The sequence below is a fragment of the Erithacus rubecula genome (genome assembly GCF_903797595.1).
Source record: "Erithacus rubecula genome assembly, chromosome: 20".
Lineage (NCBI taxonomy): Eukaryota > Metazoa > Chordata > Aves > Passeriformes > Muscicapidae > Erithacus > Erithacus rubecula.
The window spans coordinates 5146087-5167043 of record NC_136672.1 but is presented as its reverse complement, the minus strand read 5'-3'; the positions used below and the strand labels follow the sequence as shown (position 1 = coordinate 5167043).

The 20957-nt window shown below is 45.7% G+C and overlaps 2 protein-coding genes across 6 annotated transcripts in view; one reads left to right on the top strand and one right to left on the bottom strand.

The window, feature by feature from the left end:
* The window catches only part of RECQL5 (RecQ like helicase 5), a 37716-nt gene extending 24050 nt beyond the window's left edge, over positions 1-13666 (bottom strand). For 2 of the 4 annotated variants that reach the window (XM_079323403.1, XM_079323405.1), the window contains exons 1-8: positions 13545-13666; positions 12943-13073; positions 11341-11462; positions 9111-9629; positions 8446-8551; positions 7677-7788; positions 5351-5513; positions 4944-5026 (exon numbers count right to left, since the gene is read on the bottom strand). In XM_079323403.1, coding sequence (XP_079179529.1) covers positions 4944-5026; positions 5351-5513; positions 7677-7788; positions 8446-8551; positions 9111-9629; positions 11341-11462; positions 12943-13063 — 1226 coding nt within the window. In that variant the 5' untranslated portion in view covers positions 13064-13073; positions 13545-13666. Of the gene's footprint in view, positions 1-4943; positions 5027-5350; positions 5514-7676; positions 7789-8445; positions 8552-9110; positions 9630-11340; positions 11463-12942; positions 13074-13433 lie in introns of all 4 variants that reach the window. The other 2 variants (XM_079323404.1, XM_079323402.1) reach the window with 2 other exon arrangements.
* SAP30BP (SAP30 binding protein) overlaps positions 13586-20957 on the top strand; it is a 28539-nt gene continuing 21167 nt past the window's right edge. The window contains exons 1-3 of one of the 2 annotated variants that reach the window (XM_079323464.1): positions 13586-13863; positions 14007-14116; positions 16976-17023. In XM_079323464.1, coding sequence (XP_079179590.1) covers positions 13749-13863; positions 14007-14116; positions 16976-17023 — 273 coding nt within the window. In that variant the 5' untranslated portion in view covers positions 13586-13748. The remainder of the gene's footprint in view (positions 13864-14006; positions 14117-16975; positions 17024-20957) is intronic. The other variant, XM_079323465.1, reaches the window with a different exon arrangement.

Sequence of the window (20957 nt, the reverse complement as noted above, 5' to 3'; positions counted from 1 at the left end):
GACAGGGAGAAGCTTGGCAGGCTGGACACACACCAAGGGCTGACAGGTTGCTGTCACTGGGAACAAGCTGCCAGGCTTTATCTCAACAGGAAAAGCCACAAATGCATGTTTCCCAGTGGTGGTACAAGTTAAACCACTGACAGATAGCAGGCAGAGGAACAAGAGAAATGGCTCCTGTCTTATCTTGGCCACTGTGAGTTCCTGAATTAGAAACAGAATAAACACAGCACTGTTAAAGAAAGGGAAGGAGAAAAAAACAGGCAACCCTCTAAAGGATTCAGGTGGCTTTCTGGAGCAGAGGACCAGCTACCATGTAGAGGGGGCCAATTTCTACACACCTGTCTGGACTTCTCAGTCCTAATGTTCTGCTTTGGACTATTTTGTACCTCTGCACTCAGCTGGACTATTCCTACAGCTGGGGTTCAGACATGCCAGTTGTTTGTGTGCATTCAGGGTAGCCTGAAAGATGCCAGCAAATGCCCAGCTACCTGCAGCTCTTCAACCTCTGCTGACTACAGACCTGCAGGTCCCTGGGTCCCTGCTCAGCACTCACACAAGGTTTTGTGTTTTGTCTTCAATCAATTCTCAAATACAGGTACTTAAAGGGATAGCAGTGAGGATGGATCCTCTTGTTTCAGCCTGCACAGGGAGATTTAGAAAAGCACAGAATAAGGCAAGACTGCTTCTAATACAGCAATTGCCACTGATACTGTGAAAGCCTAGGAGGAACTGCATGGGAATACTGTCACTTCAGCCATGAAGATAACGGTGTTGAAATAGTTTCTTTCCCTGAAGAACCTCAAAGAGCCAGCAAGGCCAGCCCCTCCAGCAGAAGTGGTTGAAGTTCTACTGATGACTTAATGGAATAGCTTATCTTCTGTAACATTATGCCTCTGGTTTGCTTGGCTTGTGAAAAATAAGTTTCCTTTTACACACAGACAGTCTCACACACCTTACTCCTCCCTCTCCCCTCCCTTGTCTCTCCAGCACCATCCCTCTGGTCTTCTGCAGTCAGGAAAGTGATAGAGAGTTTTATTGCAGCTCACAGCAGTGCAGTGCTCTGCTATGGGTTTATTCACCTAAAGTGTCACAGTGAATTTTGGACTGCAGGGCAGACTCATTGGCAGTCCCACTCCAGTCTCCTCCTGGAGCTTGAACACAAATCCAGTCAGGATCTGGGAAATGCAGCCCTCTTCTCTCCACCACACCCTGCAGCCTGCCCCAGACAGAGGCCACAGTGGGCCTTTACAAGCACTGCAACAGCTGTAGGAGTGCATAAAGCCATGAAAAGGAAGACATGTCTGAGGAACAGCTGAATTAGGACATTTTAGTCGGGTTCAAGGCCTTTGATTTGATTAGATTAGCCACACCTTTGCAGGAAAATCAGCTGTTAATCATTTACTGCAGCCCAAAGAGGCAACTTCCAGGTTACCTGTATAATTCTCCAGGTACAGCAAGGGGTCCCTCACCACAGGCCAAGATCTCTTGGAGGGGTGAAGAGGAGGCAACAGAGGAAACACCTACTACAAACCACAACAGCTTCAGGTATTTATAAAATGTTATACTGCTCTCTATTCTGAGAGGTGAACTGCAGTTAGCAAAAGAGACAGGAACTTCCTGGGGTGGGCAGTCCCATGGGATTTCTGCTTTGGGGTCTTATATCTAAGGTGCTCATTTTTGAAGGTAAAGGAACCCAGAACAGCTTTGATGTCCTGTGTGCTGGTTGGTTAAAGACTGAGCACAGTGATCTGCCATCTACCCAGAAAACAAACCATGAACTGAATAAATCTGGCTGTTGAGAAAGAAACAAAAACTTCAGTGTGAGCTTGTGCTTAGAGTCAAATCCAGCTTGCTGAGCATGAAACTCTTTACAGGAGTAATTATTTCTCTTGGAATATTCAGGATACAGACATAAGAGCCAGCAAGTCAAGTAAATTTTCAAAAATAACCAATATCTCTTCCTGTATTACATCTGCATAGTCACATTTGCAAGAAAGTGTAAGAAATATTCCATCTTCTCCCTTGACAAGCCAGGAAGCTTTAGTAAAACCACAAGATGCTCATAAAGAGATGCTGGATGTTCTTTAGAAAGCTGACAGCCAAGTCATTATTCAAAGTATCAGTGAAAGAGCAAGTGAGTAGAACCCACTCAGATCCCAATTTAAATTATTACTGGACCTCCCTGTGGGAGGAAAATTTATGCTTCTATTGTAGAGTAACAGAAACCATTACTAAAGCAAACTCCATTAGCAGGACACCCTTTTTAATATAATTGGACTATTCTAAGCCATGATCCTTCCTTATTACTGTTGGGGTTTTTTGCTTGTTTGTTTTTAAATAAGTGTTCATTTAATCTCCATTGTGTCCTCAGAGTTTTAAGCCCCCAACCCTTCCTTTTAGAGATCCTTCCAAATGGTGTCAAGGAATTTCTCCCACTCAATACCAGCCTTTCATGTATAGGTTGTACAGCTGACAAAGAGTTCATATTGAACATGCTGGAGAGACATTATTATTTAAAATATTGATAAGCTATGATTCAAACAAATCTCAACTGCCAAAATGCTGTAGAGTGAGCAGCTTTTCCTCTTTACATTTCTATTGATGTGATTATTTAACCAGTCTCAGCATGGCTTATGCTCCTATTTCTGTGACTCTCCTTTTGGAGGGGGATGCCTGCAGGCACAGACACTCTGCATTCCTGCACTGGTTTTGGGGCTGAGGGCATGGAGAGAATACAACACCTGACCCTGCTGTTGTCTGTCCCCAGCAGGGTGGAAGCCAGCATGTCACTAGAGCAAGAGGCATCCTCAGTTGCAGAAGACCTAAAGACACTGATTGCAACAAGTGACTGGGCTCTTGGAGGGCTGGTGGTGATTGTCATCTTCTGTTTTGTTTTTCTTGCTCTCATTTTATTTGCTGCTCTTTTTGGGTGCTGCACATCTCCAAGGCCCAAACGGGGTAACTTGTAGACAGCAAAGTGGGGACACAGAACTTGGTACAGCTGAGCAAGAACCAGCCTGGGTACACCCTGATTGTGTTGTTCACAGAAAACTCTCCTGTCACTCCCCACGTGGTTATTTCTCTCCATGCAACTTCCCTGCATCAAGAGCAACGTCCCAATGCCAGCAAGTTGTTCTGGCACAGAACTGTTGGCTGTCCACAGCAAACCCAATAGATGAGACTGTCTGGATTCAGGAACTGCAACATTTGCTAAATATCAAAGTAAACTCATCTCTGATTTTCATCTTTCGAGCAAAACCACCAACTAGAGGTGGCAAATGGTCAGCCACCACCTAAAGAAGATAAAGATGTGTTCTGCTGCTGCTGCAGCTATGTGGGTTGGGGTTTTGTTTTTTCACCTTACAGAAGAGCAATGGCCACTGAAAGCTTTGTCTGAACCCACTCTCTAAAAGCAGTTTAGACCATTGCTCTTCTGTCACACTCAGACCTAAATACACTATGCAAAAACTTGTTTGCCAGCACACAGTCTGACTTTATTTGTTCTTATTTATAACCTTGCAAGGTCAGAGTTTGAGGTTTGCTTTCATTGTTTGGACAGTGAGTAGAACTGTACTAATTCAATATGTAAAAAAGAAATGCAACGTGGCTTTGCTTTCCACAGCACCTCAGTTTCCTGCAGTTATGAGCAGGGAAGCCAGGCAGGGGTTCTGCAATATGTGAGTCTGGGATGCACATCCCATGATCTACAGCTGCAAGAATGGATCAGGCTGAGTAAGGGAAGAAAAGTTCTGGGAGGGGTGATTTCTAATTAGGTCAGTGATATTCCCTTACTCAGATTATTACTTTGAGGATGGTGAGATACTGGCAAAGGTTGCACAGAGAGGTTATGGATGTCCCATCCCTTGGAAGGCCAGGTTGGATGGGGCTTGGAGCAACCAGGCCCATGGGAAAATGTCCCTGCCCATGGCAGGGGGTTGAATTAGGTCACCTTTAAGGTCTCTTTCAACCCAAAGTATTCTATGATTATACAGAACCCAGCCACAAAAGCTGTCTGTGAGCTGGGAAAACACCTCAGAAGGAGCAGAGCTCCTCAGACAAGTGGTTCAAATTGTTAGAACAAGGAGCCTCCCAGCAGCTACTTCACAGCATCACCTTGACTTTGGGCAAAGAAGTCCCTTAAATGCCCCAGAGCTCAGTGTTGTGCCACACTTCAGTACAAGTAAGACTATCCCATAAACCCAGGATTTGTTTGCCAAACATGACAAGGAGAGAACACTCTCACCAAGGCACCAGAAAAGCAGCACGTGTTACACTCATGCTGAAAAAGCTGTCCTAGACCCATATGTGAAAAATGAAACTAACTGAAGAACTTGTGTGACACACAAAGACCATTTTCAGTTAGTGAACATACACTGCTCTCTTCCTGGCAAAATTATAGCTTTGATGTCTTATCCAGCACAGAACAGCAATTAGTGCAATTACAGCATACAAGGCATGAACTAAACCTGAACAAGGCATGTTGTGGTTGCTAGTCTGCATTTAGATTGAGCACATCCATAATTTGAGCCTGTTTCTGAAACATTCTAAGCACCATCAGGTCCCTCTAAGGTCAGTGAGAATCACAGACATTTTGCAGAGCAGAGACACTGAGATTTACAGAAACATTAAATGCTTCCATCTCATGGCTTTCTGTTTGCCCCTTAGGAGAGGGGTGATGTAATGAAGGAGAGTCAAAGGAAAAGCAAATGCAACTAAGTCAACCCATCATCAAAGACAGAATATTGTAAAATGCATCACTAGAGAAGTTAAACATCCCTCTGACTTGGTCAGACTCCTAGACAAACATCTCAGTTAACTCAGAGGTGAGAGTGATGAGAGATTTCTCAGGGACACACACAGGATCTCAGCCCTAACAGTTTCTTGGAAGAACAGGGCATGTTTTCCCCAGCATTAACAGTGGTGTTTGAAAGAAATGCACTCACCCCAGATTCTCACAGAAGTTCACAATGGCATCAAAAGCTGTCATCACAGCTTTGTCAGACTCTTTTAAGGTGCCTTTTTTTTCCTGAAAGTAGATGGGAAAAGGAACTGTAGTCTTCAATTTAAGTATACACAGATAGAGTAACTAGCAATGATCAAATCCAGCCCTTCTGAGCTACAGGGCAAACAGCTACAGACACCTCCCTGTCTCTGCTCCAACTTTTGCTCACCCATTCCTCTCTAACAGGGCTTTCCTTCTCTGCTTCCCTTCCTTGAAATGGGGCTCCACACAGCTGTAGACTCAGAAAACTTAATTTCATCTTTTCATATTCAGAGGCTGCAGCAGGCAAACCAGAGCAGGGCCAAGGCAGTGTGCCCAGGCAGGTGGGTACTGTTCTGCAGCTCTCACCTGGATGGTAGAGAGCTCCTTCTTGATCAGGAAGCTGACTTGATCCCGGTCATTCCTTGAGTAATAGAGGCGGCAGCAGGATGGTTTTCCATCTCTCCCAGCTCTGCCAGACTCCTGGTAATACCCAGCCATTGACTTGGCAATATTCCAGTGGGCAACAAATCTGCATGTGGGAGAACAGGGAACATGAGGCTGCAGGTTTCTGAGAGCACTGCACACACCAGTGTGGTGTCTGTGGGCATCAACAATAGCAAAAAACAGGGCAGCAAAACATAAAAGAGGATGGAGCACAGCAAGAGAATTTGCACACTGAAGTTTTAGTCCTATTAACACACAGACATGAAAGTAGCAGAGCTGTAAGAATACAAGTGGACCTGGGCAGCATGTGAGCAGGATATCACTCCATATGGATGGAAAAGAATGAGCACATGAGTATCTCAAACATGCATACAACTGTGCAGCTATGAAGACTGAGAATAAGGACACTGAATTAAAGAGTTTGGGAGACTTTACCATAAAATACAGCATTAATTAAAAAGTCATACTTATTTTGTGGGACACAACTGCACCATTACGAAACACATTTTTAAATATTTCATTTTAAAAAGACACTTAGCCAAAATCTCCATGGGAAATTCCACCTCACTGTGCTTCTCAGATGAAGGCAACTTTCCTAACCAGCAGATATGACTACAGAATCATTACTAAATTTTATGTAATCTCTGCAGGAAGATTTCCAACACAGCACTGCAAGACTGCTTAAACCTGCTTGTACCTGACTATTCAGCAATTCAGCTTTTACCTGTTTAGAGAGGATTTGACAGCACAGTAATGCTGCCAATGTTTTCAAGTCTTCCTCAAAGCCAGCATGACCCAAGGGCAGGTATGATGCATATGGGTGTAGCTAAAGATTAAATGACAAAAGCAAGCAAACATATTTCTTCAAACACAAACACCCCAGGAACAGGCCAAGCAGGAAGCAGCAGAGCCCTGCACATTTAAACTCTATCAGGAAGTTTGTTGAAGAAATTAATAAATAAATCCAAGCAGAACTGAATTAACAGTGAAGAGAGAGGAGCAGATTCCACCAGAAAAAAGGGACACCACCTCTGTTTTCCCTTTTGTCCAGAAGAGTCACCTCCAGAAGTTGTCAGACCTGATCTTATTTGATAATATATGCATGAATACTCAGAATTCTGCCAATGCAGAGCAAAGGTTAAGCAGCAGTACCTTATTAACTAAGCTTGGGTATAATGGTCTTTAAGTTATTTTTAAAAATCCTGCAAAGTGTCATTTTAACTCCATTCCTTGTAAACAAATCAGATTACAAGCATATTTCAGCTATATTTCACTTTCAGTCAGCCCTATGCACTTCAGCTGCTCTTTGCCTTTTTAAATGACCACTGGACAGGGCAGAATGGCTTCAGCAGGTTATTAATTCATGTCCTAGGAGACTCCTCAGTTCTCTGTTTGGAAAGATGCATCAAGGAGTAAAATTGTCAGTGCCATGGGATCCTGTTCCTGGCAGCACAGGGACACAGGCAGAGGGATGACAGAGCTGTGAACTGATGGGATTGGCTCAGTGATATCCTGCCCTTCTCTCACAGTATTCAGAGCAACTTCTGTATGTGGATTTTAGAGATCAGGTCTGTTGTGGGTGTTGTCTGAGCTGCACCTGAATGATCCCTTCAGTAAGTGATCACAACACTCAGCACAGCCATATTGCAGGGCAGGAATTCTAACCCTGAGCTCCTATGGGGACAGCAACCTCAGACAAACAGCAATGGAAACCATGTGCAAAGTTTCTGTCCTTGGACCAGAGCTGTATTTTTATATGGTCATTGCCATTTGTGAAGGGCTATTTTTTCCCCATTGCATTGCAAGAGATCTCCAAAAAAGAAGCTTGCTCTGACTATTTTTATAGAGGGTGGATGAATTATTTTAGGTGCAGATTTTCTTTCCACTGTTTTTTAACAGCAGCTATTGCACTAAGATAAGTGAAAGAGACAGCTGTGATTGCACTGAGATGGCTCTTTCTGAAACCCTGGAGGGTGTGGCAGGAAAGCATCCCTCCAGTTGTCTTGATTTTTGAGGATGGCTGGCATAGAGGAGCTCTGCTGCCCTGTGTTTAATGTTTTTACAAAGCCCTCTCAGGTTTGTTTTTGCTGCTTCTAAGATAAAAAACTTCCAGCACTGGTTTTGTTGGTTTAAGCAAGTGCTCATCAGGCAGTTGAGTCAGGTGTGTTAGGTAACAGGGCCTGAGACTTTTCCCTCCCCCTGCTCAGGTTTCAGTCTCAGATTGTGCAAAACACTCAGCAGCACACACCTGACATTTGCTTTGTCTACTCCCATTCCAAAACTGATGGTTGCAACAATGACAGGGATTTTCTCTTCCATCCATTCATTCTGGACAGAAGTCCTGTCAGCTGCCTTGAGCCCTGGGAAGGAAAAGAGAAGAAAGTAAATAACACCACAAAAAATAAAACAAAAGAAACAGACAAACCCCACCCCCAACAAGGAAAAAACCAAACAAAAAATCCACCACAAACAAAAAAAAGCAAGCAACCAACCAACACCAAACCAAACGCAAAACAACAAAACAAGCAAACAAAAAAAACCCCAATAAAACAAAGAAAAAAAACCCCAAACCCCTAAAAACCACAAAGAAAACAAAACCCCCCAAAAAAGCAAAGAAAGAAACAAGAGGATTTTCTTTCTCATCCATTCCCCCATTGCAGGCCAACTCCCTCACTAAAACTGACTGATGCACAAACTCCTCTCCTTCCCAGTGTTTAAACTGGCCTGGGACCAAGCAGAAGTCAGCAGCAGCTGTTTTAATTCCAAGGAAAAAAATCCAGCTCCCCACTCAGGACAAAAGCAGTTGCTACATTCAGGCCATGAAAAATCCAAAAAACCAGCAGCTCTGGAGACAAGGGAATGCCATTGTGGTGGAAGGCCTGCACTTACCTCACAGACCTGATGTGTGAGCATCACACAGAGTGCAGAGCACGCCTAGAAAGCTCTTTTCTAGGTAGCCCCAACCCAGGTGGCAGAGTTCAGTTCTCCCAGCTAGTAAGAGATGCAGACTCCAGTACCTGCATGGTAGGCTTTGGCTTTCAGCCCTCGGTAGCTCAGCTCAATGGCCAGCTGGTCACACACATCCCTCATCCTGCAGTACACGATGCCACAGCCAGAGTACACCTGGGAGCCAGGAGACAAAGGCAGGACACTGCCTGAAGTAAACAACAAAGCTGCAAATACAGCCCCTCATCCTCTCCTAACAGACACAAGGCAAGAAGCAACTCACAAACACGCCCAGGTGCAGAGGTTATAGCTGAGCTGCACAGAGTTGTTTGGAGAATTTGTGTTAGAGCAGGAAATTTAACACTTCAAATGCTTCTGCTCACCCTCACCTCACTAAAAGAGCAGAACACAAACACACAATGGTCATGGAGGATGTGACAAATCATGTGGAAATGCTTGCTCCATATTCCTACTCAATTTTCTTTTAGACTAACCCCCTTCTGAGGACACCTCTGATAGGAACACAACCTTCACATTCTACTTGTTTTACAGTAACTAAAAAAACATGTGTGAGGACTTTTAGAAGACTTAGAAAATACACATGAGCACTTTCCTTCCTGGGACCTCCTCCTTTCCTGACACAGACCTGTCAAGGCCCCACCAACCCTTAGAAGGTCAGGGACCATCAAGGTAGATTTTGTCCAGTTTAATTTTCTTCTCTCAAGGTCAAACCTACCCCAGTGGCGCCCTTCACTTCAAGCGCCTTCAGACAGAAATCCTTCAAATTGGCGTACGGATCAGTCAGCAGCTCTTTGAACTGCACATCATAGAACAAGTTAGATCTGAAACAAGGAGTCTTAAAGGTGGAGAGTGGCTGCTTGAGCTTGAGTGCTGACACCACGTCCTCCTGGACCTGCTTGGTGGCAGTGGCAGTCAGGGCAACGCAGGGGGTGTGGGGGATGCGGGCGCGCAGGGAGCCCAGGCGCAGGTAGTCGGGGCGGAAATCGTGTCCCCACTGGGACACACAGTGAGCTTCATCAATGACCAGGTAGGACAGGAGGTTTCTGGACACCAGGGAGTTCAGGGTTGGCTGGAAGGAAGAGGCAGCTGCCATCTCTGGAGTGATGTACAGCAGTTTTACTTGAGGCTTCTCGCTTGCCAAGTCAGCCAGGATGGTTTTCTTCTCCTGGGCAGACAGCTTGGAGTTGAGAGAGCAGGCTTTGATCTTCAGAGCCAGCAGGTGATCCACTTGATCCTAGAGTGAACACAAAATAGAAATGAAAATCAAATGGGAATAAAGTCACCAGTACCAAGAAAGATTAGTAGGGAGACTCAGGTGAGGCCCCAGCTTCCATCTTCAGGATCAAATCCCAGGAAAACACACACCTACAGTCCTGTTATGTACAACTTCAACTCTAGATGCCTTTTCCTTCACCTGTGAGCTCCATCCAGCTCTTAAATTCAACTGTACTTTTGTGCATTCATTCACTTTAAGACAGACTTAACACTTGAAGGTGTTCCCTTTTTGCTGCTAGGGAACAGCAGCAGGGATCTGTGCAAAACTGCTCATCACAGGCACCATGACCTGAACACATCTCAGTATTTACAAACCAGAGTTGTCACAGATGGAAAATGAACACTTCCACCCTGCAAGAACAGGGAGCAATACACTCCAAAATAACTAAAGGATGTTCTAACACAATGACAGGACAAACTATAAGGATCAGGCAAATAACTACTGCAGCAGGACCAGAAGCATGGATGAGAATCGTGTCATGAAAACCAAGAAAATGTGGCATCACATCCAGATGAACACTGGCCATACAAATTCACTTCCCTGTCCCCTGCTCTCTTGCACTTGACTAGCACCTGACATTTCAGGATATGAAGAGTCCTGAAAAACAGGTATCTCATTGTTTTACTCAATATCTGATTTCAGTCATTAATTTAATGTCTGTTTCTGTTTTCTGTTCACAGTCACCCTTCAGCCTTCCCTATAAGGAACTGCACAGGCTGAACTCTTGAAGTTTGGCTACACTGAAATACATCATTGATCATTTCAGGCACAGCAACTCCTTCTCAGGGCTTGATGATAAGACTCTGGGAGTTTACTCCAGCTCTTTCCCCTAACACTCAAGCCCATCTCACCTATTTGTAACTCTCTTATCAATGGTATATCTTAACCCCCATTTCACTAATTGGCCATGCTGGAGTTTAATCAGTGTTCTTCACACTTGGAAAAAATTTACTCTTTTTAGTATCTTTGTGAGAAGTATCACCAAGCCTGTTATTGTCCTTAATATGTATTACAGTGAGAATATAAAAGAGTTAAAATAATTCCACAAATAACAAATCCCAAACCAGAAGCCTGCAGCAGATGTCATGCAGTGCTAATGGTCTACACAAGTCTAAGCAATGCTACAGCTGCTCTTACAGGGATTTGTTTCTCCCAACAGGTGATGAAACAATGGAAAAGGCAGAGGTAAAAAAAGTCTCACAGATGAAAGTGTTCATGGAGCAGCTCTGCTAAACCAGCTTCTTCCCATCACAGATTGACTGCAATGAAAAGACATTTATGCAGAATGAATTGTGCCTTCAAAGGCAACTTCATCACTCCTGGAGTTATTACTTTATATATACAGTGGCAGGTTTCTTCCTGGGGAAAGATCCATCTTTTGGTGCATTTGAGTTACTTTGCTTTGCTGCTCATGTCTGGAGAAAATAAAAACCACCAGATTATTATTATTCAAGTCAAAACCATCCTTTTAGAGAAATGCACAGTATCATACTAGAGATACTCTGCTGTCCTCACCTATCCCAGGGTAAGGAAAGCACACAGAGACATCAAGAGAACCCAAAGGCAGCAGCAGAGACTCGTGGGCAGAAAGACAAGAGGGCAGTTGTGCCTCTAGAGTCTCCTGACCTCTTCCCTGACTGCCATTCCCCAGCTAACAGGAGACAGTTACCTGAATCAGTGCAATCAGAGGTGAAATGACAATGGTGATGCCCACTGCCAGGACTGCAGGGAGCTGGTAGCACAAGGATTTCCCTGCCCCTGTGGGCATGCACACAAAGACATCCTTCTCTCCTGCAAAAACAACAGAAGAAAGCTCAAGGCCTCTGAGTGGTGTTGAGTTCCTGGGGCTCAAGCTGGAGGGGTGGGCAGAAACAGCACATGTGTGCATAGCTACAAAACACTTCAGTTTAGGTTCTAAAAGCACAGCAATACTTTGCATGCCAGTAGTGGTTTCCTTCAAAGAACCTCAGACTGCTTTGTAAACATTTAGAGGCATCTGTACAAAAGTACCAGAAGATACACAGAAACCAAGATAAAGAGAAGATAAGTTATTCATGCTGAATCTCCTCCAGAAAAGCTGCTTTTGCTAATTTTACAGACCTCCACTTACCACATTACCAGCACCATGACAGAATTTCACCACATCCTCTTAAAGCTTATCCCAGAAAGGCCCATCACATGAAACAGGAGTTGGAAATCTCAACCACATTGATAATATCCTGCAGTGAGTGACTGATCCTGCACTAACCAGGATCCAATTCAAGTTAGGAAGGTGCCAGTGGCACCAGAGATATCTTGCATGCAGAATCCCACTTCTGACAGGTCTGTTGTCAACAGTGAGTGGTGACAGATGGAAACTGGACTGGGCACTGTTCTGATTCACACTGAGAGCTGCTGGGGAAGCTGGCAGCTTGTTTGTGTGAGCTGCCTGTCCACCCCCAGCTGGCTGTGAGGGAGTGTGTCAACATCAGCACAAAAATGTTTCTGATAATGGCCCCATGATTCAGAAGATCTCAGCTATGCCAAGAAATCAACTCCTCTAGTGGCATTGTCTTTAACACAGGGACAGTTTTACTCTGAAAATGTCTGAATGTTAACAGGTTTGATGTCATCTGACCACAGACACATTGGCAGGTGTGAGGGGACAACTAGAAAAGACACCAACACTGCTGCACTTTCCTATTTTCATGATGCAATGGCAGTGTTACAAAACAAATGAAAGATGCAGAGCTCCTGGGCCACCAAAAGCATCTCAGAGCAGAGGAGGGTGTGGAGAGCTGGGCACTCCTGCTTAGTGCAGGTGAGCTCTGCTCACATCAGGCACAACAGCAACTCCTGCAGTGTCACCCTCACACAGAGATGGACACCCTGCTGTGTCACACACTGAGATGGACACCCAGCCGTGTCCCACACGGGGATGGACACCCAGCCGTGTCACACACTGAGATGGACACCCTGCTGTGTGTGGGACACCCAGCTGTGTCACACACAGGGATGGACACCCAGCCGTGTCACACACGGGGATGGACACCCAGCCGTGTCACACACTGAGATGGACACCCAGCCGTGTCACACACTGAGATGGACACCCAGCCGTGTCACACACGGGGATGGACACCCAGCCGTGTCACACACTGAGATGGACACCCAGCCGTGTCCCACACTGAGATGGACACCCAGCCGTGTCACACACTGAGATGGACACCCAGCCGTGTCCCACGCAGGGATGGACACCCAGCCGTGTCCCACAGTCCCCCATGCCAAGCCTCACCTCTCACCACAGCCATGGTCGCACTTTCCTGCAGGGAAGTCTTGAAAGACTCGAACCCGAAGACCTTCTGCAGTGTTTTCCGGACCCTGCCCTCCAGGCCCGGGGCAGCCTTCCCGCTCATCCTAAGGGTGCTGCGAATGGCGACAGGAGCCTGAGCTCTGCCCTCCTGTCACCCTGCCACCCTCCTGTCCTCTGCCCCAGGCCTGCTCCCCCAGGCCTTCCCCTCACACTCCCCCTGTTGCCGGGTCTCTCAGGGATGCTTATCCACACCCCCTCATGGAGAGGGCCACGATGTTTACTCTGGGTCAGTCCCCTTCCCTTGGGCACAGCAGAGGGGGCTCATGGCGGGGGGCCCTCAGTGCCCACCCAACCGGACACGGGGGGCTGTGAGGGCAGGCGGCTCCTTCTCACCCAGCTGTCCCCTTCCCTTCCTCCCCATGGGCCTGTGTCCTTGCACACCCCATGTCCCCTGTCCCACCTGTCCCCTGCGCCCTCCGCCCTGGCCCGGCCCCCGCCCTCCGCGCTCGCTCCACACCCGCCAGGTGCTGTCGCGGCGCCACAAAATGACGTCAAAAGCCCCAATTAAACGCCCAGCCGCGCACTTCTCATCCCCTCTCCTCCCCGAGACGCTCCGCTCCGCCTCGCTGGGGGTTTTCCCCTCCGGCCGGGAGCTCCCGCGCAGTTTCTCCCCCGCCTGTGCGGACGGGATTCCCCCGCTGAGGGCGGAAGAAGGGCATTGTTGCCATGGTGACGGCGCCGTTACGTCATCCCCGCGCGCCGGAAGTGCACCGCGGCCGGGGCGGAAGATGGCGGCGGCGAAGCGCAGCGTTCTCTCCTCGCTGGCGGTTTACGCCGAGGACTCGGACCCGGAGTCGGACAGCGAGGCCGGCACGGCGGGGAGCGATGGGGGAGCGGCCGCGGGTGAGGGCGGGCAGGGCCCGGGACAGGCCAGAATTCCCCCGTGCGGCCCGCGCCCGCCTGGCGCTTTCCCCTGTGTGGAGGGAAGGCCCCGCACGCTGCCGCTTCCCCTTTCCTCACCGCTTTCCTTTTCTCTTCCTCCTTAGGAGAGAAAGGGGGCCTGGTCTCTGTTGGGTACGGAGAAGATGACTTTAGCCGCGTGGATGGGGACGAGGAAGGCTATGAAGAGGAGGATGATGAGAACAGCAGACAGTCAGTAAGTACCTCCTGCTCCGGGAGCTTGACTTGGCCCCTTACACAGGTTATAAAAGCTTTTCTCTTTCCAATAAATGCCCCGAATAGTGACCTGTGATGGAACCTGGAATATCTGATTCCTGGTGTGGGTTTCAGCACTTTCCAGCTACTCCTTTCCCCTTTGTTTTCAAAGTAGAAAGCATTTGCCCTGAAACCATCAGCAGCTTGGCACAGCTCGTGTTGCTCGTTACTGTGTTGGTGTCGTTGGACTCTTTTATGGGAAAAAGGCTATTTCAGCCACTCCAAATAAAAGCTACTTTTTAAGCATAGTTGACATATAAGAACTTTGTAAGAGGACCACGCTGTCAGCTGGTGGATTAGAAAGAATAAACTTCTATGCTGCTTTAAATTATTCTTTTGTGTGTAGCTCAGTGCACTCCCTGCATCAGGTCAGGTGATGTAGCAGTGTCCTGTCTGCACGTGGGTGGCTTTTGTGTGTCACAGTGCATGTCACCTGTCTGATACCACCTGAATTCTGGGATAATGACAGGCTGGGGGACAGGAGATGGAGCTCACAGTCTGTGAATGCAGCTGCATGACACAGAGGGATGGGTAGTTCTGCCCTGGGTCTGGGGGAGTGAAACAAAAAGTTTGGAGGGGGAAAGGGAAAGTTCTCATCTCCTTTCTTTATCATCATCCTTTTTCTTACCACTGTGTTATCTTCTGCCTGTTCCAGTCCTTTCTTCTACCACATAGCCAAAACCCCAGGGCTACTCCTATAACTTTTCCTCACTGAAATCTGCTTTATGTGTGTTAGATCAGTCTCTTGGCAGACACCATTGTCTGCCATCTGTCTGTCCAAGTAGCAGCCAAGAAATTCCTCAGTCTCTTGTTCCTGCTTTAAGTTTTATTCTGTTGCCCTTGGTGTCTCCCTTAGCAAAGCAGTGAAGCTTTTCTGCTACTTCAGTGATTCTTCTTTTTGTATCCACCACTTCTAGACTGTTTCAGTGAGGTCTCTCTAGTTCAAAGGAAGCTCTGTGTGTGATCCAGGGGTTGCCAAGGTCAGCTGTGTTTAGTTAGTATTGTCAAGGGGTTGGAAATGCAGTGGCTTTACTGCATACACAGCTTTTGGTGCAGGCTGCATCTGTCCATCATCAGCTGCTGTTCAGGAAATGACCATCAGTCACTCTGGTGTCACCAGGGGACCTTGCATAGGTTTGGGGTTACAGTGCAGGTTGCACAAGTTACTCTCCTTGGTTTTTTCCATTAAACATTCTCTGAGCAGACTTGAAAACTTCCTTGGCATTGCTTTTGCTGGTAGCTCATAGGGGTTGTGAGTTGTTTTTAGAAAGCAGGATGAGGTGGACTCAGTGCTTTGCTCTGTACAACTCAGTGGGTGTTTTAACTACTTTAACAGTGACTGAAAAACCTCTGTTTTATTCAGAGCCAGTTCTCAGAATTGCTGCTTTGTTAATGCTGTTATTCCCTACTAGGTCAGAAATTTTTGAGAGCTGTTTAAGTTACTGTCTGCAACATGGATAATTCAACCCATTATTTCTGTGATGAAAATCACTTTTGTCTGTATATTAGAGACTGTAGAGGGGAAAGCAATCTCATTTGTGGTAAATACCAAGTTAGCTGGTTCTTTTCTAGTTAAAAACTCACTGTAAAAAACCTTTGACAGTCTGGACTGAATTATTGTCATATGTGCATCTGTCAGAAAGGGAAGGTGGAGAGTAGCTGAAGTGAAGGAGTTGTGTCTCACATCTGTAAGAGGCATCTTAATTAAATTAAAACCTCCTGAGGTTATTGTCTGCTCAGTCTCTAGCTTGCCAGTCAGAACTGGCTGATGTGCCAATACTTTGAGGTGGGCAGTTCCTTGTAAACTCTTCCCTTCAGTTGCACCTTTCTTTCATTTTTTCTTTTGTTTCCCTTTTTGAAACTGAAACACCAAGCTCTTGTTTTGGGGTCAGCATTTAAATTTGTGGGAAAACTTGGAAGAAAAACCATTTTCCTGAGTTATATGACCATGAAAAACACTTTCTGCTCCTAATATTTGTTTTGAACCCAGAGTGTGTGCTTAAATCTAGAAGCAGGGGTACCTGGAGGATGCCCAGTGAGGGGACAGCAGCAGGTTTACTGCCAGCAGGGACCAAACTGGAGCTTCCTGCTCACCTGGTGTGGATTTGCACACAATGCTGTGTTCAGTATTTTAAGCTACACAGGGCAGAATTTTCCCCAGTTCTTGGGTTTATTTCTGGTTCATAAAATAGATTTTTTAAAGATGGAGACTATTACCTGAAATCTGTCAGTGGAGGTTCACAGCATCTGCAAGCAAGGCACAAGAGCTCTGCACCAGCAAGGAAGTTGTGTCTGCTGGATCCCTGGAACTTGGTGCTAGGCCAGAGCCTCTCCAGGCCTGCATGTTTGGTTTGGTGGCAGGCCAGCTGTGTGTCCTGTGTGTGTTGCTGATGCTTGGGACTATCACAGGTCTTGCAAATGCTGCTTTTTCTGTGGGTACTGCTGAACAGAGGCTCTTCAATCACCACCTGCCAACTGGATGGGACAGAATTACCAAAGGACAAATGCTTTTTTTTTTCCCCAGTTCTGCTGCTTCTTGTTGTCTAATTCTGAGCATTCCAGAGCTGCATGAGTTTTGTAGGGACAACTGCTACTGAGTGATGCTTTTACCTACAGAAACTCCCCAAACCAATCAAACACTTCTTTCCCTGACTTTAGGACTTGTTTGCTGGTTGTGAGTGGGTGGGGCAATACTACCTTCCATGGAGAGGGTCTTGGACTGCTGCTGCCCTTTGCTGTAAGTTCAGTTACTTGCCAGGCCTGGTCTTTAAGCTTAATCCTGTAAATTCTTGTCTTGTAGGAAGATGACGATTCAGAGACTGAAAAACCTGAGGCTGGTGACCTAAAGGTATTTGAAAGTGTGGTCTGGTGGTGGTGGGGAAGCTCAGTACAAGAGGAGTAAGTCTTAACAGCATGGCTTGGTGTTCATTTGTGATCTCTAGTTAGTTGCACACCTTTTGAAGCTTTAACCTGTGTTTCTGACTTTAGTTCTGGCTTCTGCCAAAGGCAGTTGACAGGTCACAGGCTCTGAGTCACAGTGAAGATTGGCCTCCATGAATTTGGTCATGTTGTGCATTAGGTCTGAAGTTTGCTGACAGCATCTCACCTGTTTTGCAGTGATGTGGGAGGTGCAATATCCAGTACAGAGTTCTGTATGACCAGTGTTAGCAGGAACAATTTCTTCCTTTAGAACAACTTAATGAATAAATAATCCTGTGCTCTTAGAGGCCATGGAAGGTGTCAAAATCAATTCATTCTCTCCAGCTTTGTCCTTCTGAATGAAGCAGTTTTGTAAAAGTCATAGATACATTTTAAAATGGAAATAAGATCCCCAGAAAGTAGCTATTGTCATAAATAGTTGCAATCATCTTTATCTTGGGATTTCACATTGTTTCTGCTGAACAGCAGGTATTTAATTGTACACAGGAGATGGATCAGGTTAAAAGCTGGAGGGCAGAAGACCAAATCCATTTAAAAATATAGACAAATGTGTTTAAATTTTTTATGTTACTCAGTAGAAGCAGTCCTGTTCATCAGGGATGCTGAGTGATGAACAGTTGCAAGGGCACTTATTTTATCCAGCAGCTTCCTCAAGGATGCAGACAGTCTCTAAACTCTGCTACAAAAACCAGAGGACTGTACTGCAAAGCAAAATTCTGTAGAGAATTTGATTTAGCACAGGGTTTTGATAGGCTAAGATGAAGGCAAATGGATGTGTTTAGCTACTCTATTTGAATTAGTTTCCTAGCAGCACCTTTTTCCAGGTCCCACAATGTTCTTAGGGATTTACAGTGATACACAGCTGGAAATGTTGGCAGCTGCATTGCAGCTGGTAAAGTCTCAGTGTGTGAAATGACTCCCAGCACTTGGAAATGGAATCTGTTGTCTCCTTTCCTTGTTGCAAGAAAGAAAAATTTTTGAAAGAAAGGAAAATAGAATCTCTCACTTTAATCCTTTTTCTGCTTCTACTTTTTTTGCCATGGTAAACATGCTAGCAAGCTGTTTCTGTAAGAACTGCTGGATTCAAGTATGTACTATGAAATAAAATATGGGATTTCCTTAGGAAATAAATCTGGTGTACATCAAACTTTTGAAGTTGTGTAGTAGGGCCCTGTTGCAAGTGTGTACATTTCTGTCTTCTCTGAAAGGGCTGTAGGACTTCAGGGCAGTGGAGAATAGGTCTGGCATAGAGAAAGAACAGAATTAGGCTGTGGGTGCTCTTATCTGAGAAATCATATGTGACAGAAACCTCTCCTCTGAATTGTGTGGCTGCTGCTTTAATATGTCACTAACATTTCATGTTGGCTTGTTTAAAAAGCCTCTTGCTGTCAGTGAGTTTTATGTGCAGCTGTCCAGGTGCATTTTGTGCCTCTGAAGAGCCACACATGGCCATAGAGCAGCATTTCAGCTTCAGTGAGGAAGCAAAGAAATAAAAAGGCACTTTGTGTCTTTGTAGACTGTGCAGTAGTAACTCTGCAAGAACTGAAAATGTGAATTAAAGGAAATAAATAAAATAAATGTAAAATGTAATTCCTGCCACCCCAGTGCAGCCTGGAATGTGAGGATTTGAGAAGAGTAGGAGGAAGGCAAAGCTCTGAACTGGGTCTGAAACCCAGAAGTTTCAGACTTCCATGCCATCCTTAATAGATGTCTTCAAAAACAGGTGAAAAAGGGAATTATCTGCTTTGGCCTTTTGGGTTTTTTGAATATGAAGTCATAGCTGTAGAGCCAGCTGGCACTGGGCAGGGTGTGGCTGTGGAGGCAGCCCAGTGCTGTGGGGGCACTGCTGCAGCTGAACCAGCCATGACCTTAAAAATTCACTTGGGATGAGGAGAGATGGAACATCCCTGTGCAAGTATTTGTTGGAAATGTTTCCTCTCCCCTTTTTCCACCAAGTGGCAGTGTTCTCCTCCATCCTCACTGCTTGGAGCTTGCAATGCCTGTGACAGCTAACAAGTGTTGCAGTTACTGTAAATCCCAAGTGCAGCAAAAAGGGAAGCCCTGTTTGTGACTTGCTAACACTTTTGGGTAACTTGATTTTGGTTTGAACCTGTAGAGTGCTGTAGTTGTTCCTGCTTAGTTTAATGGAGACCTGGAAACATGTTTAAATACATTCCCAATGTTCTTTATATATGGCTAGGGCTTTTCCAAGCTCTGAATCTGACCATAGGCAGAAAATAAATAATTTTAAAAGCATGAATGAATGAATGAAAAAATTGCAGTTCATTTTTTTGTTGCTGTTGTTTTGCTGGTGTTTTGCCTCTTTGTACAAGTTGTAAAGGAACTACATGGAGTTTATACCTTGAATAATGGAGCCAGTTTGTGTGGAGCAGTTCCCTTGTTGCTGGTGCATCCTTTGATTTGGCCTCATTGTGCACTTGGATAGTGCCAGACAAAACCTCCAGAAGGGTCAGTTGCTGTCAGTTGTGGATGGAGACAGAAAGTGGGGAATGATGTAAAAATTCTTTGGTGAAGTGATGATGGGAAGAGTGGAATTTGGATCCTGCCTCAAATAGCCCACTAGAAAGATATTTTGTATTTGTCTCAGGTTTTTCTCTTGATTCCAGGGAATCTGCCCTTCTTTGATGAAGGGGCACCTCTCTGGCTGTTCAGCCCTAGTTCCTCACTGAAGGGGAAGCCAGTACAAAGTGCTTGGGACTGCAGCTTTCCTCTGGGTTATTTTTTTGTCAAGGAGAAAGTCACAATAGGCTTTCCAAGTTCTAACATTGTGATGTCAAACCACTGCTTTCCCTCTACTCTTGGCAAGATAGAGAATTTTTTAAACACCTGTTTGGAGGAAAATGTGTGCCAGGAGGAGGAGAATATTTAAGCCTCATCAGTCACCTGGAAGCATTCTCCCAGAGCAGACTTCTGGCCCATGGAGTTCATGTTACTGGGCATTTGTGAGTTATTCAAAAACACACTGTGCTTGCTGCAAAAAGCAGAATCCTTCTCTTTAAGCAGCAGATTCAGATATATTCAGATGTGTTCAATGGCATCCTGTAACTGCATTTTGAAATGCTTCAGGCAGTCATGTGGAACTGGAGATTCAATCTGGGTAGAATTACCTACTCTTCCAGAAATCAAATCTGGATGGATGTGCTCAGGCTCTGGAACAGGACAGATTTTTGAACCACCACAATCACTTTTACCTGAGCAGTCACCAATTGTAAACAAGCATCTGCCTTAAAAGCACTTTAGAAACAAAACCTTCTGCTTTGAAGGGAAAAGAAACAGGCAACAAAGTCTGTTGTTTAACAGTGATGTTAAAACAGTGAAATGCAGAGCCTGGATGAGTTCTTTGTGCCCTTTCCTCAGCTGATGGAGCCCTGGGTACAAGCAGAAGGAGTTTGGGGTTGGGTGTGAAATGTGGTGGTGTGCAGGTTTGGAAGCACAGGGTTAAAGGGCTGCAGGGGGTGCAGGTTGCTGGAGCTCTGGTTACAGCCTTGATGCAGTAACAAGATACAAGCATTCAGAGCCACTAAATGGACCAGCCTTGCTGGAAAATGAAAAATGAACCTGAAAATACTGACCTTGTGCTCCAAGCCTCAGCTGAGCAGTTCTGTGTTTCATATTGGAGGGCTGGATGAATAACATGTTGCCAGTGTTGATCAAGGACAGAGCCCAGCCCTGCAGTTTGGCTGCTGGAGCTTTCCCAGAGGGAAATCATTAACTCCTGAGCCTTGATTATTGTATCAGGACCAGCCAGTGCAGGAAAGCTAAGAAATTTGCCACTCCCTTGGCAGGTGAATGCCTGACACATGGTAGCAGTTTTAAGAACA